We start from the raw sequence: 14,885 nt of genomic DNA on the forward strand, positions 1-14,885 counted from the left end.
GGCGAGGCCAGTACAGGTGCATTAAAGCTGGGACCAAGGGACTGAAAAATAGCTTCTATCTCAAGGCTATCAGACTGTTAAACAACCATCACAAGCACATTAGAGGCTGCTGCCTATAGGCATAGACTAGAAATCACTGGCCACTTTAAGGAATGGAACACTAGTCCCTTTAATAATGTTTACATATCTGGCATTAGTCATCTCATATGTATATACTGTATTCTATACTATTCTACGGTATCTTAGTCACTTAATAATGGTTAGATATTTTGCATTACTCATCTCATATGTACACTACCATTCAAAAGTTTGGGGTCACATAGAATTTTCCTTGTTTTTGGCCTTAGTACTTGTCTCATCGCTGCAACTTCCCAATGGGCTCGGGAGAGGCAATGGTTGAGTCATGTGTCCTCCGAAACATGACCTATCGAACTGCACTCCTTAACACCTGCCGCACCAATGTGTTGGAGGAAACACTGTACAACTGAGACAGGAGTCAGCACCTGGCCCACCACAAGGAGTCGCTAGAGTGTGATGGGACAACGACATCCTGGCCGGCCAAACACTCCCCTAACCCTCATGGGTCTCCCGGTCTGGGATCGAACCCGGGTCTTTTGTGATGCCTCAGACCACTGCGCCACTCGAGAGGACCTATAGGCCTATATTTTTGTAAGATTAAAATGTGTTCAGTCAAAGGGGACCAAATTACTTTTTAGTAATTTAGCAAAGAATAGTACATTCGACCTGGATGGACATCATTTCCTTAATTTGCAGACACTTGAGCTATGGAGATTCATTAGAACTGACACTTCCTACTAAGAGACATCTGTCTGTTTGGCCTGCAGCATACCGTACACAGAGCAGGTTGGCATTTATTGAGATGACTCATGTACTGGAGGCAGCACTGTAGAGTGGTCACTAGCTGGCACAGCCACAAAGTCATAAAATATTATTTTAAACCTAGCCTTAACGCTGACCACACGCCTAACCTTAAATTAATTTTTTTATTTTTACAACATAGACAATTTTGACTTTTCAGCTGGCCTATTTAGCGGAAATTGCTCCATTCTGCCTCCTGGGCAAGACTTATAACAATAAACGTCAACCTGCTACTGTCACAGACCAGAGGAACATGTGCAGGAGCAGATAGCATGTCAAATGCAATGAGGAAATGATATGTTGTCCACTGTCTTAATGTGACAGGAAATCTCTTGACGTATAATCTCTCGTGGACAGCCATCTGACCAAATTACGCAATATTTAGTTCTGGGTTCACCGAGATTACATGGCATATTGTATTGCTGTAAATGTAATATTACACCATATATGTAGAGCCTAATATTACCTCAATATTGAAATAGGCCTACAGTAAATGTTTACACATATCCAAGTTGCATTTTATATGTGGTAGAAGAGTATACCTTAAACATTTATGTTGATGGAGATAAATTGCGAATTTGGTGACCTTGATATGGCAGTAGATGCCCATTGGATGTAGTCTGGCTAACACCTAAATCTCAAAGTCCTCCTGACTAGTGAACGAACGGGTATTTTTGAATGGCTCTTTTTTTGTGAGCGTCCGCTACTGTGAAAGAGCCATTCATTTGACAAGCGATTTAACTTAGGTAAAATTGTAATTTTCACAATCTGACAATGGTAAGCAACTGTTCAGGCTTTACATTAGAAATGTTGTATTTTTCATGATTTTTCATTTAAAAAATTGCACTTCTGAACTAAGAGCCGTTTTGGAGCCAATTAGGTGAACAGAAAAAACACGGAATGCCGATCACTACTCACTCCTGACTTCCGTTTGGAATGGATCTTTGTAGTTGTCGACACAATGCGTCGATAACGAAGGGGGCTGTGCTCACTCAAACCACCAACACGCACAGTCACACACAACCCCCGAGCGTTGACCTCTTTCATTACAACAGTTAGATTTTAAAATCCAAACAATGAGGCCTCAACCCCCGAGGAACATTTGAGAGAACCAACATTTGAGAGAACCAATCAAACTATCACACAATTTCTGAGATAATATTGCATTAACAAACAGCCTCCTTTCCAAACCAGTGCGGTCACAGCTCTCCCTGCGCTGTGAGTCGTCAGGGTACATTGGATCAAAGACAGTACAGTATGAAGACAGGCAGAAACGGCTTCTCCAATAGAAATCCCCAATCACACATGTAGGCGATGTCATGGCAACACTAGGTAGCTAAGTTCATGTGTATCAACACGTTATCGGGTCTAACTGTCGTTTCAGTCCGAACGGTGCACGTGCAGGCCGTCAAATCAAAGGCACTCCTGTTTGTTTTTGACGAAAATGAAAATGTGTCAGTTTGTCACTTTCACCAGGTTGGAGTCATAACTTGTTCAACTACTTAAGACATTCAACTACTTAAGACATTGGTTCGAATCTAGGTTGTGCCTTTAGATTTCGAAAAATTAACAACTAAAGAATACTTTTTTATTTCTCTCACGGACTTCTCAAAGATCAAACCCTGGTCTGCTGGGTCTGTTTGCAAGCGTTCCTGGAAGTCTCGCGATGTTGCGCCTCTGGGTTTAGAAACTCTATGATTGGATGCTGTTTTTATACAAATATTGCATGCTACCCTCGCGGCGCTAGGACCCAACGGATCTTGTCCTTGCAAGCGCACATGGCCATTGTAGAGTGTAGCGGCTCTGATGTAAAAGAGTACGCTGGTCTCGTGAATCAGATTTCTTATGTAGGCTATCTCTCTCTGTTTTCTGTCGGACCCGCTTACTTGTAATTTTTCAAACTTACTTATCAATGTCTTGGAGACATTACTGCCAAGTCCTTGAGTGCGGCACGCAGGGATTTCAGCATGCTTGGATGAAAAGTTTTTGACAGCTCCTCTTTCGTGGTCCCGCTATAAGAAGTTAATACTTGTTCTTCCTCTGTTTCGGAGCTGATCCCACTCTACTGCTTGCATCCCGCATCCTGTCAATCACTCGTGGACAGCATATTATGGTCGCGTCGGTGCATTAATTCATCCCGAACGCATTTCTTTCCTAAATCGGGCAAAATGACTAACTGGCGTTGGAAGAACTTTGCATTTCTAATTGTTTTGCATGTCTTGTCCATGTCACCAACAACGGGCAATACAGACAACACACATCTGAATTTACATGCTGGTAAGTCTCTATTTGAATTAGCCATCAACCATGCTGACAGTTTTATTTTGCAGTAGTTTATAGTTTATATTGGAGATGGAGATAAATGGGCTACTGTATCACATTTCTGTCAATTAAAATGTAAAAGTCCCAAGTATGTAGATTTAAACGGTATCAAGCTTAATTCAGCTTTTATATCCAAGTTACCCATTCATGCAAAAATCCCAAGGCTACAATTTTTTTTTCTTTCTGCATCTCGGTTTGGCCAAATCTAATACACATTTAAGTGTGTGTGTGTGTGTGTGTGTGTGTGTGTGTGTGTGTGTGTGTGTGTGTGTGTGTGTGTGTGTGTGTGTGTGTGTGTGTGTGTGTGTGAGGAAGAGAGAGAGGTTTGTTACTGAGGTGTATCCTGAGGCTATTGTTTCCTGCAAAGTGAGATGAGACAATAGCAGGAAAGTGAAGCAGTGCTGGGTGGATGACTTTAGCTCACCATACATTGCCTGCTTATGTTCAAATCAGTGTGTGTGTGACAGACAGACAGACAGACAGACAGACAGACAGACAGACAGACAGACAGACAGACAGACAGACAGACAGACGAGAGAGGGAGTGAGAGAGATAGATACTACTAAGGAGATTAGAGCGGTGCTGGCTGAGGTGACCAAACCCCCTCTGGAGTGTGAGAGTGTATGTGAGATGCATCCTTTGATCAGAGAGAGGATCTAGTGAGAGCCTCTGGCATCTGTGAACACTCAGCCTGTCAGCTGGACTAAGCCACAGGGACTGGCCTCAGAACAGCTCTTATCCTCCCTCTCCAATCCACCTGAGTAGAGCCTTTCTGTCTCAGAGTAATGACAGTGTTATCGTTCCATCTGCTACGCTCTTGAGAGGCCACTAAAACAGAATATATTTTAGAAACACACAAACATTACACTCTGGGACCTGTTTGGCTCTGAACAGGGTGTACAAAATAGTTTGAGTATAGTGTGTATTGAAATGGGGCAAAACCATGCTTTGATGTCTGCAGGATATCTACTGAGCTCCTCCACGTAGTGGTAGTTGGCATGTCTTCATCATCAACGAACGTGAGATATTGGACGTACTCTACTCTTATAATAAGATATCCATGTCTCATTTTCAATGTCTAGGCTACATCATACTTTGTATAGCCGTTTATGGGATGTAGCAGGGAGGTAAACAGTCAAGTTCTCGTAGAACTTTCTCAATAGTGATAGTTTGACAGTGTTCACCTTCTCACCTGCAATTTAGAGATAACTGAAAGGATAGTTCAGACTCAATGCCATTGTGGGTTCATATCACAATGAATATCATTCTTTCCCGTAGGATCCTACTGTGTTCAGTGGTGATTGTCAAATGAGGGGGAGTCTCCAAGACCTCCCAGAAAAGCTGGACTGTCAACCCAGAGAAAATATAAATTGAGTTGCTTAACCATAATCATAGCTAGAGGAGCGATATTATCCTAATTACTGTGTTACTACAGGGTTGTCAAACAATGTGAAGATGAGTGGGAGGTCGGTCTGCTTTGATAAGAGCCTCTTAGTGAATGGCTGTTTCATTTCAGACCGATAAACTCTTAATCTTGTTTATTCCAATTAGCCTACATAGATTTAACAAGGTTGTGTACTTTTAGGTTTGTGATTTATCCAGAGTTCAATAAACAATTAGAGGGAGCGAAATTACCATGATTAGATTTGAGGATATTATCTATTCAGTCAGACTTTGGTTTTGTCCAAAAATAGTGGAGAAGAGTCCGGGAAATTGAAGATTTTACTCTGACCGGACAACAAAGGACACACAGAAACACAGTCTGAGACACACACTTTCCTTGAGGAGTGTAGCGCTCAACACCGTTTCCTTGTATGTAACTCATGTCACCCCTCAGAATGCTATGGAATGCTGATGTATGGCTGACGGCTGCCACCGTTGCCACTCCTCCCTCTGGAAAACCCATTGAGGGAATAGACTTCCTGGTTTCAGGCCCCAGCTCATTGACTGTCTTTGACATTATGGGGACATGTTGGCATTAGTTGTTGCCGTCTTGGGACTGTGAGACATAGTTATCAGTGTCTCTCTCTGTTAGCCGTCATTGGCCATTAAAGTTGTCTTTGATTTAGCTACCTGCTGCTTGCCAAACGCTGCTGCTGCACCACCCTGGGAACAAACAGACAAACACACGACCTGACATGCATCCCAACACACAGATGCATGCACACATGAGGGCACAAGTGAGTGCAGAAAATACACTCACAAATATGACCCACCAACTGAATTCGGTACTATGTAGCAACATTTGAAATTCTGTTTTTTACATTGGATAAAAGTAGAGACTCGAAAATGGTATATATTGAATGGTATATCATACACTGCAGTTAAGGAACAATGGGGGGAAAAAATCTGCTTTGAAAGTTGATAAACTTGTAACCCCGTGAATGTTTTGGTACACCTCTTCTTTGTCTACACCCATTCAGCATCATTCACACCCTCTTATGTCTTAGCCCCACCCATCTCTTTAAGGATTCACATGTGAAGCCATCTCTCTCATCGTCAGCCATCACTAGCACATCAGAGGCGGCTGCCTATAGACATAGATTAGGAATCACTGGCCACATTTAGAAAAGGATCACTAGCCATTTTAATAATGTTTCCGTATCTAGGATTACTCATCTCATATGTATAAACTGCACTCCACACTATTCTACGGTATCTTAGTCACTTTTAAATTGTGTTTACACATTGCATCACCCATTTCATATGTATTTACTGTATTGTATTCTATACTACACCACTGACTGTTAAACAGCCATCTCCAGCACGTCAGAGGCTGCTGCCTATAGACATAGAGTAGGAATCCGTGGCCACTTTAATGAAATGAAACACTAGCCACTTATCTTGCATTACTCATCTCATATGTATAAATTGTACTCTATACTATACTACGGTACCTTAGTCACTTTAATTGTTTGTAAATATTGCATCACCCATCTCATATGTATATACTGTATTCTATACTATGCCACTGTATCTTAGTCCAATGCCGCTCAGACATATATGTATATATTCTTAATTCATTCCTACTTAGATTTACATGTATTTTGGGTATATGTTGTGAAGCTGTTAGATATTACTTGTTAGATATTACTGCACTGTCGGAGCTAGAAGCACAAGCATTTCGCTACACCTTCAGTAACATCTGCTAAACACGTGTATGTGACCAATACATTTGATTTGATGTGCTTAACAGAATGAGTAAGGTAGTGAAGTAAACAACCAAAGATTTCAAGACTTAAAGTAGTAGAAAAATGTAGAAGTAAAAATACACTTCATCTAGTCCTTGGCCTATATCTTAATCTGACTTTGGTGCAGGTCATGTTGTTCTTCACATTACTGTCTCTGGTAAACACACAATATTAAATAAAATGAAGTTTATATATATTTGTCACATGCACATGATACACAAGGTTTAAATGGTACAGTGAAATAGTTACTTGCATAGTGGAGTCTTTTGTTTAGATATGTAGCTAGCTAGCTAAACAATGAACCCTAATCCCAACTCATACTATCATGCACCATGCAACTAAAGCTAAATTCAATGTTAGCTAGCTAACTAACATTAGGCTATAACTAGCCTAATGTTAGTTCAAATGGATTTCTGAGATACGGATAATATTACTACACAGATCATACACGTAACGTTAGCTAGCGAGCCTGCCAGCTAACGTTAGCTAGCTAGCTAACAGTATGCTTTAACTTGCAATAAAAATGACTTTCTGACAAAATTAGAAACGTATAATATCTGAAAATGTAGCTAGACTCTTACGCGTATACATGGATGAACACTTCTCCCTCTCTGTCATGGATGCCATAGTTTCCCTTAGTTTGAAGATGTAATCCGGAGACAGCCGTTTTATACAATAGCCTTCTGTGTTCTCTTTTCGGCTCTCTCCGCATTTCCAATGATTTCAAAACTCAGTCAACTTCTTCCGTGACAACAACACTTGATCGCTGTTTTTTCCCCATCACTTTTATCAGAAGACTCTACAATATCTGGTTCAATGAAAATGTTTTTACCTAAATCAGGAATTTCCTCATCTGATTCGTTTTCAGAGTCAGAGAGAGTCAGCATACCACAATCGTCCTCCAGAAAGTAGTCCATCACAACTTTTTCCCACTGATCTTTGTCGATAGTGCTATTAACTTCAGGGCAGCAATGTTGAGAGCAGAAGCAACACCTTTTCAGTTCTTCATGATATCTTCAAAAAAGCAGCGGTAGAAAAGTTTATCCACACATACTGAGCAGCTCATGTTATACTGTAGACAGAAGAACGTTCAAATGCCTCTCCTGTAAAGTAGTGACGTGGACATGGGCCTAGCTTCTTGAAACGGGTCACAAATGTGTATACCCCTGACACACACACTTGTTATGAGTCACCATATAATCTGTAAACACACAAATGTCATTGCAGGCCAAAAAAGAAAAAAAGCGCACACACGATTTATCGTCAATGTTTCAGTTGGAGGAAAAAAAGACTACATAAATGTCAGTCAGCAAACAGTTCCTCGAAACCTAATTCACTATAATTATATAATGGTCAAAAATATAAACACAACATGTACTGTAAAGTGTTGGTCCCATGTTTCAGGAGCTGAAATAAAAGATTCCATAAATTTTCCATACGCACAAAAGCTTATTTCTCTCCAATTTTGTGCACAAATTTGTTTACATCCCTGTTAGTGAGCATTTCTCCTTTGCCAAGATTATCTATCCACCTGACAGGTGTGGCATATCAAGAAACTGATTAAACCGTATGATCATTACACAGATGCACCTTGTGCTGGGAACAAAAGGCCACTCTAAAATGTGCAGTTTTGTCACACAACACAATGACACAGATGACTCAAGTTTTGAGGGTGCATGCAATTGGAATGCCTACTGCAGGAATTTCCATCAGAGCTGTTGCCAGAGAATTGAATGCTAATTTCTCTACCGTAAGACGCATCCAACGTTTTTTTTAGGGAATTTGGCAGTACAGCCAACCGGCCTCCCAACAGCAGACCACGTGTAACCACAGGACCTCCACATCCGGTTTCTTCACCTGCGGGATTGTCTGAGACCAGCCACCTGGACAGCTGATGAAACGGAGTAGTAGTTCTGTCTGTAATAAAGCCCTTTTGTGGGGAAAAACTCATTCTGATTGGCTGGGCCTGGCTCCCCAGTGGGTGGGCCTATGCCCTCCCAGGCGCGCCCCTGCCCAGTCATGTGAATTCCACTGATTAGGGCCTAATGAATTCATTTCAATTGACATATATCCTCATATGAACTGTATCTCACTAAAATCATTGACATTTTTCTTCAGTGTAAAAAAACTCACATAGACAGAGTAACAAAACCCCTAGTTGCCATAGTTCTGCAGTACATTGCTAACATACAGAGAGAGGAAAGCTTCGTATTAACCAGTTATTCCCGAACCTGAGTTTTTTTGTAGTGGACACTGGACACAGCAGCAGAACAGATCACCACACCGGGCAGACAAAAAGCACTCAGACAGAAGCAGTGTGAGGTATTAACCCCATGGGCACACTCACAGAGAACGGTGCCAGGCTAGATGCCAGGCTTCTCAATTGGATGCCATTATTAGGGCTGGATGAAAGGAGGTTCATGCTAGGGGGCTCCAATAGTGGGGCAATGCTAGGTGAGCCTAAATGCCAACTGAGAGGTAAAGAAAGGAATGATGGAGAGGGTAGAGGACTTCATTGTGCAGAGTGAATCTGACAGACACATGTGGTCTGTGGGTTGGTGCATGTGTGTGGTGTGTGTGTGCGTGCGTGTACGTGTGTGTGTGATCATTGGGACAGTTGCAGCTTTGAGGACTTTTTTAGCACCAGCGTTCTTCATGCCACTATTGGAGTGGTCATCATCACTCACTTAAAGGAAAGTTGTATCATTTTTCTGCCTCTCTGAGCGATGTTCTATCGGTCCCCATGGTCATTTTATGTGTTCATGTGTATCTGAGCTATTCGCCGTTCAAGCAGGCATAAATACAGCCAGTATGACAAGTTTTTCCCTGGTCAGTTTTATGGATTGACCTTTAGAATGCTTTTGATGGTGAGCAGAGCTTATTCTGAGGTACTGAGAGAATATTATAATAATTGAAATACTTCTTGAAAGGTAAGTGCTGAGAAGTAGTGCTACTCTGAAATGTGCTTTGCCTTAAACCTGTTGATGTGTTTGTGTGTGTGAGCATACTGCACACATGCCTCAAAAAGGTAGAGTTTGAGGGTCCTTTAAGTGGATCTGAACATCCATGTATGTTTTCAGATGGATCAAATGTCTTCACTAAAACCCCTGTGCTGGGTTTACTGAGGTGATAGTTGGAACATGCTTCTCCGCAGCTGCCTGTTAGGTGTTCCCGCATGTGTGATCAGTTACTGAAAGCCAGAATCGCCAGGTCCCCATTCTGGGATCCTCAGAGCTCGGAGCCAGAATCCAAGGTGAAAAGTGGCTCCTAAGCCGATGCTTCCACTGCAGCTCCTGAGGGATGGGAAGGCATGGACCCCCCCTTAACTCACACATACCACTCCCCCCAGGATTCTGCGATCGCAGTGTTTTTTGGCAAAAACAACAATTCCCTGCATATTACGTGAGGGCTTTCACTATTTCCGCGTAAAACTGTCCAGCACATTTTCTTGACAATTTGCACAAAATTATTGTATATTGCCATGCAAAATGTCAGAATTGCAGCAGCAGAATCAAACATTTTTGTCTGCAAATATCACAAAAAATGTCACACACATACACACACACATGCACACACACATGCACACGCAGACACACACACTTCAGGGCCCTCCCTTAACAGAACATGCTTAAGTGGTGAGGATTGGGGGTTTCAAATTACCATTATTTCATCATGATCCACCAGCCCAATGTTTACCCAATCTTCCACTTAATCGGCTTGGCTGTTTGAAATGGGGGTGTGGGGCCCAACAGTCATGATTAACATCCCCTTTTCCAGTTAGTCCCAGCTTCATTACTGCATGCCTGTAGAGTGTTATCACTTGGCAAGGTAAGGAGGGAGGGAGCTGGCGATGGAAGGAGGAATCGGGGATAATAATTTCAATGGCCTCCAGGCACACACACACACCTACAGTGAGGTCCCTACAGAAAGATGACTTCACCAGGGGCCTTGGACGGCATGACGAGCTCTTCTCAAGGAGGACAACTGGTCCCACTTAGCACAGCAAAACAGTCATCCCATTACATACAGGTCAAGGAGGGCCGGAGAGGGACTGGGTGGGGGACTGGTGGTGGGGGGATGTTTGTACAAATTATTCCCCATCTAACCTCCATACCACCTCGCAGATGAGAATGATGTCTACTGATGCTTGTAGTTTTTCTCTGGCATGATTCTAACGCCAGGCTGTTTCAGCTTTGTTTGGTGTCCTGTTGATGTCATAACAACACATAAATACTCCATATTGTGATTGGCTTGAAGGACATACGTGAAGCAGCGTTGGATCATGTATGAGGACAATTCACTATTTTGGTTTTGGCAACTAGCTACATTGATGTCCCTCAGGGCAGTATGTAAGCCATGAAGAAAGGCTTATTGGGTTGTGCTATGTAAGAGGTTTCTTTTCAGGTTGCCTTTAGCATCCAATATCATGCTATGCCACATTCATCATAAATATCACAGAGGAGAGTTAGCACTAGCTATAGGTTTTATTAGTGTGAGAACATGACTTCTAATAGGAATTGTTTCAACGACTTGGTCTTTTATTGTGTGCATAGTGATACAGTACAGTTTTAATAAGGGGAAGTGTAAAGCATTTTCTTTGATGTTGTAGCGTTAGCCCTAAAACCATAACTGGCTCGTTCAAAAGAGGCTTGTGTCTTATGAATGGGGCCTTCCTTTGTACTGTAGTACTGTACTTTCAGAGTGATGAGATGGCATTAAAGTAAGTCTATGCTGCTAGAAGTTCAGGTAGTTAAACGATGCATGCTACAGAATCGATTTGATTAGGTTTTGTTAGTGTTAACAGAATGGGTCCAGCACTATTGACTTCAATGGATGGTTCCTCATTCAAAGGCTCATTGATGTTACAGAGGTAGGCACATGACAGGCAATCCCTTGCATTGCAAATTAGATTTGTAAAACAATAATGTTACCTGGAAGGTACACTGTTGGTTTATATACTATCTACAGTAAACTCCAAAAGTATTGAGACAGTGACATTTGTTTGTTGTTTTGCCTCTGTACTCCAGCACTTTGAATTTGAATTGACTATGAGGTTAAAAGTGCAGACTGTCAGCTTTAATTTGAGTGTATTTTCATCCATATCTGGTAAACCGTTTAGAAATTACAGCACTTTTTGTACATAGTCCCCCAATTTTAGGGGGCCAAATGTATTGGGATTTAAATGTGTATTAAAGTAGTGAAAAGTGAAGTATTTGGTCCCATATTTAAAGCAAACAATGAAAACATCAAGATTGTGACTCTACAAACTTGTTGGATGCATGTGCTGTTTGTTTTGGTTGTGTTTCAGATTATTTTGTGCCCAATAGAAATGAATGGTAAATAATGTATTGTGCCATTTTAGAGTCACTTTTATTGTAAATAAGAATAGAATGTGTTTCTAAACACTTCTACATTAATGTGGATGCTACCAGGATTCCAGATAGTCCTGAATGAATCGTGAATAATGACGAGTGAGAAAGTTACAGACGTTAAAAATATCATACATAACCCCAAGACATGCTAACCTCTAACCATTACAGTAACAGGGAAGGTTAGCATTTTATATCATAACCCCAAGACATGCTAACCTCTAACCATTACAGTAACAGGGAAGGTTAGCATTTTATATCATAACCCCAAGACATGCTAACCTCTAACCATTACAGTAACAGGGAAGGTTAGCATTTTTGGAGGAAATATTTATGCATCTCCCTCGTCATTATTACTCTCTCAGCTCTATTCTCTTCTCTCTGTTTCTCTGTCAATTCGATTTACATTTAAGGGGTATTATTGGCATGGGAAACACATGTTTACATTGCCAAAGCAAGTGAAATAGACTATAAACAAAAGTGAAATAAACGCTAAAAAATGTACAGTAAACATTACACTCCCAAAAGTTCCAAAATAATAAAGACATTTCAAATGTCATATTATGTCTATATACAGTGTTGTAATGATGTGCAAATAGTTAAAGTACAAAAGGGAAAATAAATAAACATAAATATAGATTGTATCTACAATGGTGTTTGTTCTTCACTGGTTGCCCTTTTGTTGTGAGAACAGGTCACAAATCTTGCTGCTGTGATAGCACACTGGTATTTCACCCAAAAGATATGGGGGTTTATCAAAATTGGATTTGTTTCGAATTCTTTGTGGGGAGGCAGGTAGCCTAGTGGTTAGAGCGTTGGACCAGTAACTGAAAGGTTGCTGGATTGAATCCCCGAGCTGACAAGTAATCTGTTGTTCTACCCATGAGCAAGGCAGTGTTCCCCACGTGCCGAAGATGTAGATGTCGATTAAGGCTGCTCACTGCACACATTTCAGTTGAAGGCATTCAATTGTACAACTGACTAAGTATCCCTCTTTCTGTGTAATCTGAGGGAAATATGTGTCTCTAATATGGTCGTACATTTTGCAGGAGGTTCACAATTGCAGCTCAGTTTCCACCTAGTTTTGTGGGCAGTGTGCACATAGCCTGTCTTCTCTTGAAAGCCAGGTCTGCTTACGGCAGCCTTTCTCAAAAGCAAGGCTATTCTGTACATAGTCAAAGAGTCTGTACATAGTCAAAGATTTCCTTAATTTTGGGTCAGTCACGGTGGTCAGGAATTCTGTATTCTGTCACTGTGTTTAGGGCCAATTAGCATTCTAGTTCACTCTGTTTTTTTGTGAAATCTTTACAATGTGTCAAGTAATTATCTTTTTGTTTTCTCATGATTTGGTAGGGTCTAATTGTGCTGCTGTCCTGGGGCTCTGTGGGGTCTGTTTGTGTTTGTGAACAGAGCCCCAGGACCAGCTTGCTTAGAGGGCTCTTCTCAAGGTTCATTTCTCTGTATGTGATGGTTTGGGAATCAGCCTAATTCTGCTCTGCATGCATTATTTGGGGTTTTACGTTGTACACAGAGGATATTTTTGCCAAATTCTACATGTGGAGTCTCAATTTGGTGTTTGTCCCATTTTGTGAATTATTGTTTGGCGAGCGGACCCCAGACCTCACAACCATAAAGGGAAATGGGTTCTATAACTGATTCAAGTATTTTTTTGCCAGATCCTAATTGGTATGTCAAATTTTATGTTCCGTTTGATGGCATAGAAGGCCCTTCTTGCCTTGTCTCTCAGATTGTTCACAGCTTTGTGAAAGTTACCTGTGGCGCTGATGTTTAGGCAGAGGTATGTATCTTTTTTTGTGTGCTCTAGGGCAACGGTGTCTAGATGGAATTTGTATTCGTGGTCCTGGCAACTGGACCTTTTTTGGAACATCATTCATTTTGTCTTACTGAGATTTACTGTCAGGGCCCAGGTCTGACAGAATCTGTGCAGAAGATCTAGGTGCTGCTGTAGGCCCTCCTTGGTTGGAGACAGAAGCACCAGATCATCAGCAAGCAGTAGACATTTGACTTCAGATTATAGTAGGGTGAGGCCGGGTGCTACAAACTGTTCTAGTGCCCTCGCCAATTCGTTGATATATATGTTGAAGACGGCCTTTGCTTAAGCTGCATCCCTGTCTCACCCTCCAGCCCTGTGGAAAGAAATATGTGTTTTTTTGCCAATTTTAACCACACACTTGTTGTTTGTGTACATAGCTTTTATAATGTCGTATGTTTTTCCCCCAACACCACTTTCCATTGATTTGTATAGCAAGCGAAATTGAGTCGGAAGTTTATTGGATATCAACAAAGCATGAGAAGACATTACCTTTGTTTTGGTTTGTTTGTTTGTCAATTAGAGTGTGCAGGGTGAATACGTGGTCTGTCATACAGTAATTTGGTAAAAAGCCAATTTGATATTTGCTCAGTACATTGTTTTCACTGAGGAAATGCACAAGTCTGCTGTTAATGATCTCTCTCTCTCTCTCTCTCTCTCTCTCTCTCTCTCTCTCTCTCTCTCTCTCTCTCTCTCTCTCTCTCTGTCTGTTTCTCTCTCTCTCTCTCTCTCTCTGTCTGTTTCTCTCTCTCTCTCTCTCTCTCTCTCTCTCACTGTTTCTGTCTATCTCTCTCTGTTTGTCAGTCTATCTTTCTCTCTCGCTCTCTTTCTTTCTCTCTCTCTCTCTCTCAGTATCTCTCTCTGTCTCTCTGTTGTTCTCTTTCTCTTTCTTGCTCTCTTTCTCTCTCTCAGTATCTCTCTCTCTGTTTCTCTCTCAGTGTCTCTCTCTCTGTTTCTCTCTCTCTCTCTCAGTATCTCACTCTCTCTCTCTCAGTATCTCTCTCTCAGTATCTCTCTCTGTTTCTCTCTGTGTCTGTCTGTCTCTCTCTCAGTATCTCTCTCTCTCTCTCTCTCTCAGTATCTCTCTCTCAGTATCTCTCTCTCTCTCAATATCTCTCTGTTGTAATCTCTCTCTGTTTCTGTCTGTCTGTCTCACTCTCTCGCTCTCAGTATTTCTCTCTCTCACTCTCTCAGTATCTCTCTCTCTCTGTTGTACTCTCTCTCTGTTTCTCACTGTCTCACTCTCTCACTCTCAGTATCTCTCTCAGTATCTCTCTATCTGTCTGTCTCTCT

At 41.5% G+C, this 14,885-nt stretch overlaps 1 protein-coding gene across 2 annotated transcripts in view; it reads left to right on the top strand.

Moving 5' to 3' along the window:
* The first annotated feature begins 2,590 nt into the window (after positions 1–2,590).
* The window catches only part of LOC106577034 (disintegrin and metalloproteinase domain-containing protein 12), a 156,412-nt gene continuing 144,117 nt past the window's right edge, over positions 2,591–14,885 (top strand). Inside the window, exon 1 of one of the 2 annotated variants that reach the window (XM_014154703.3) lies at positions 2,591–3,156. In XM_014154703.3, coding sequence (XP_014010178.3) covers positions 3,048–3,156 — 109 coding nt within the window. In that variant the 5' untranslated portion in view covers positions 2,591–3,047. The remainder of the gene's footprint in view (positions 3,157–14,885) is intronic. The other variant, XM_014154704.3, reaches the window with a different exon arrangement.

Source organism: Salmo salar, chromosome 18 (assembly GCF_965601325.2).
Source record: "Salmo salar chromosome 18, fSalSal1, whole genome shotgun sequence".
Taxonomy (NCBI): domain Eukaryota; kingdom Metazoa; phylum Chordata; class Actinopteri; order Salmoniformes; family Salmonidae; genus Salmo; species Salmo salar.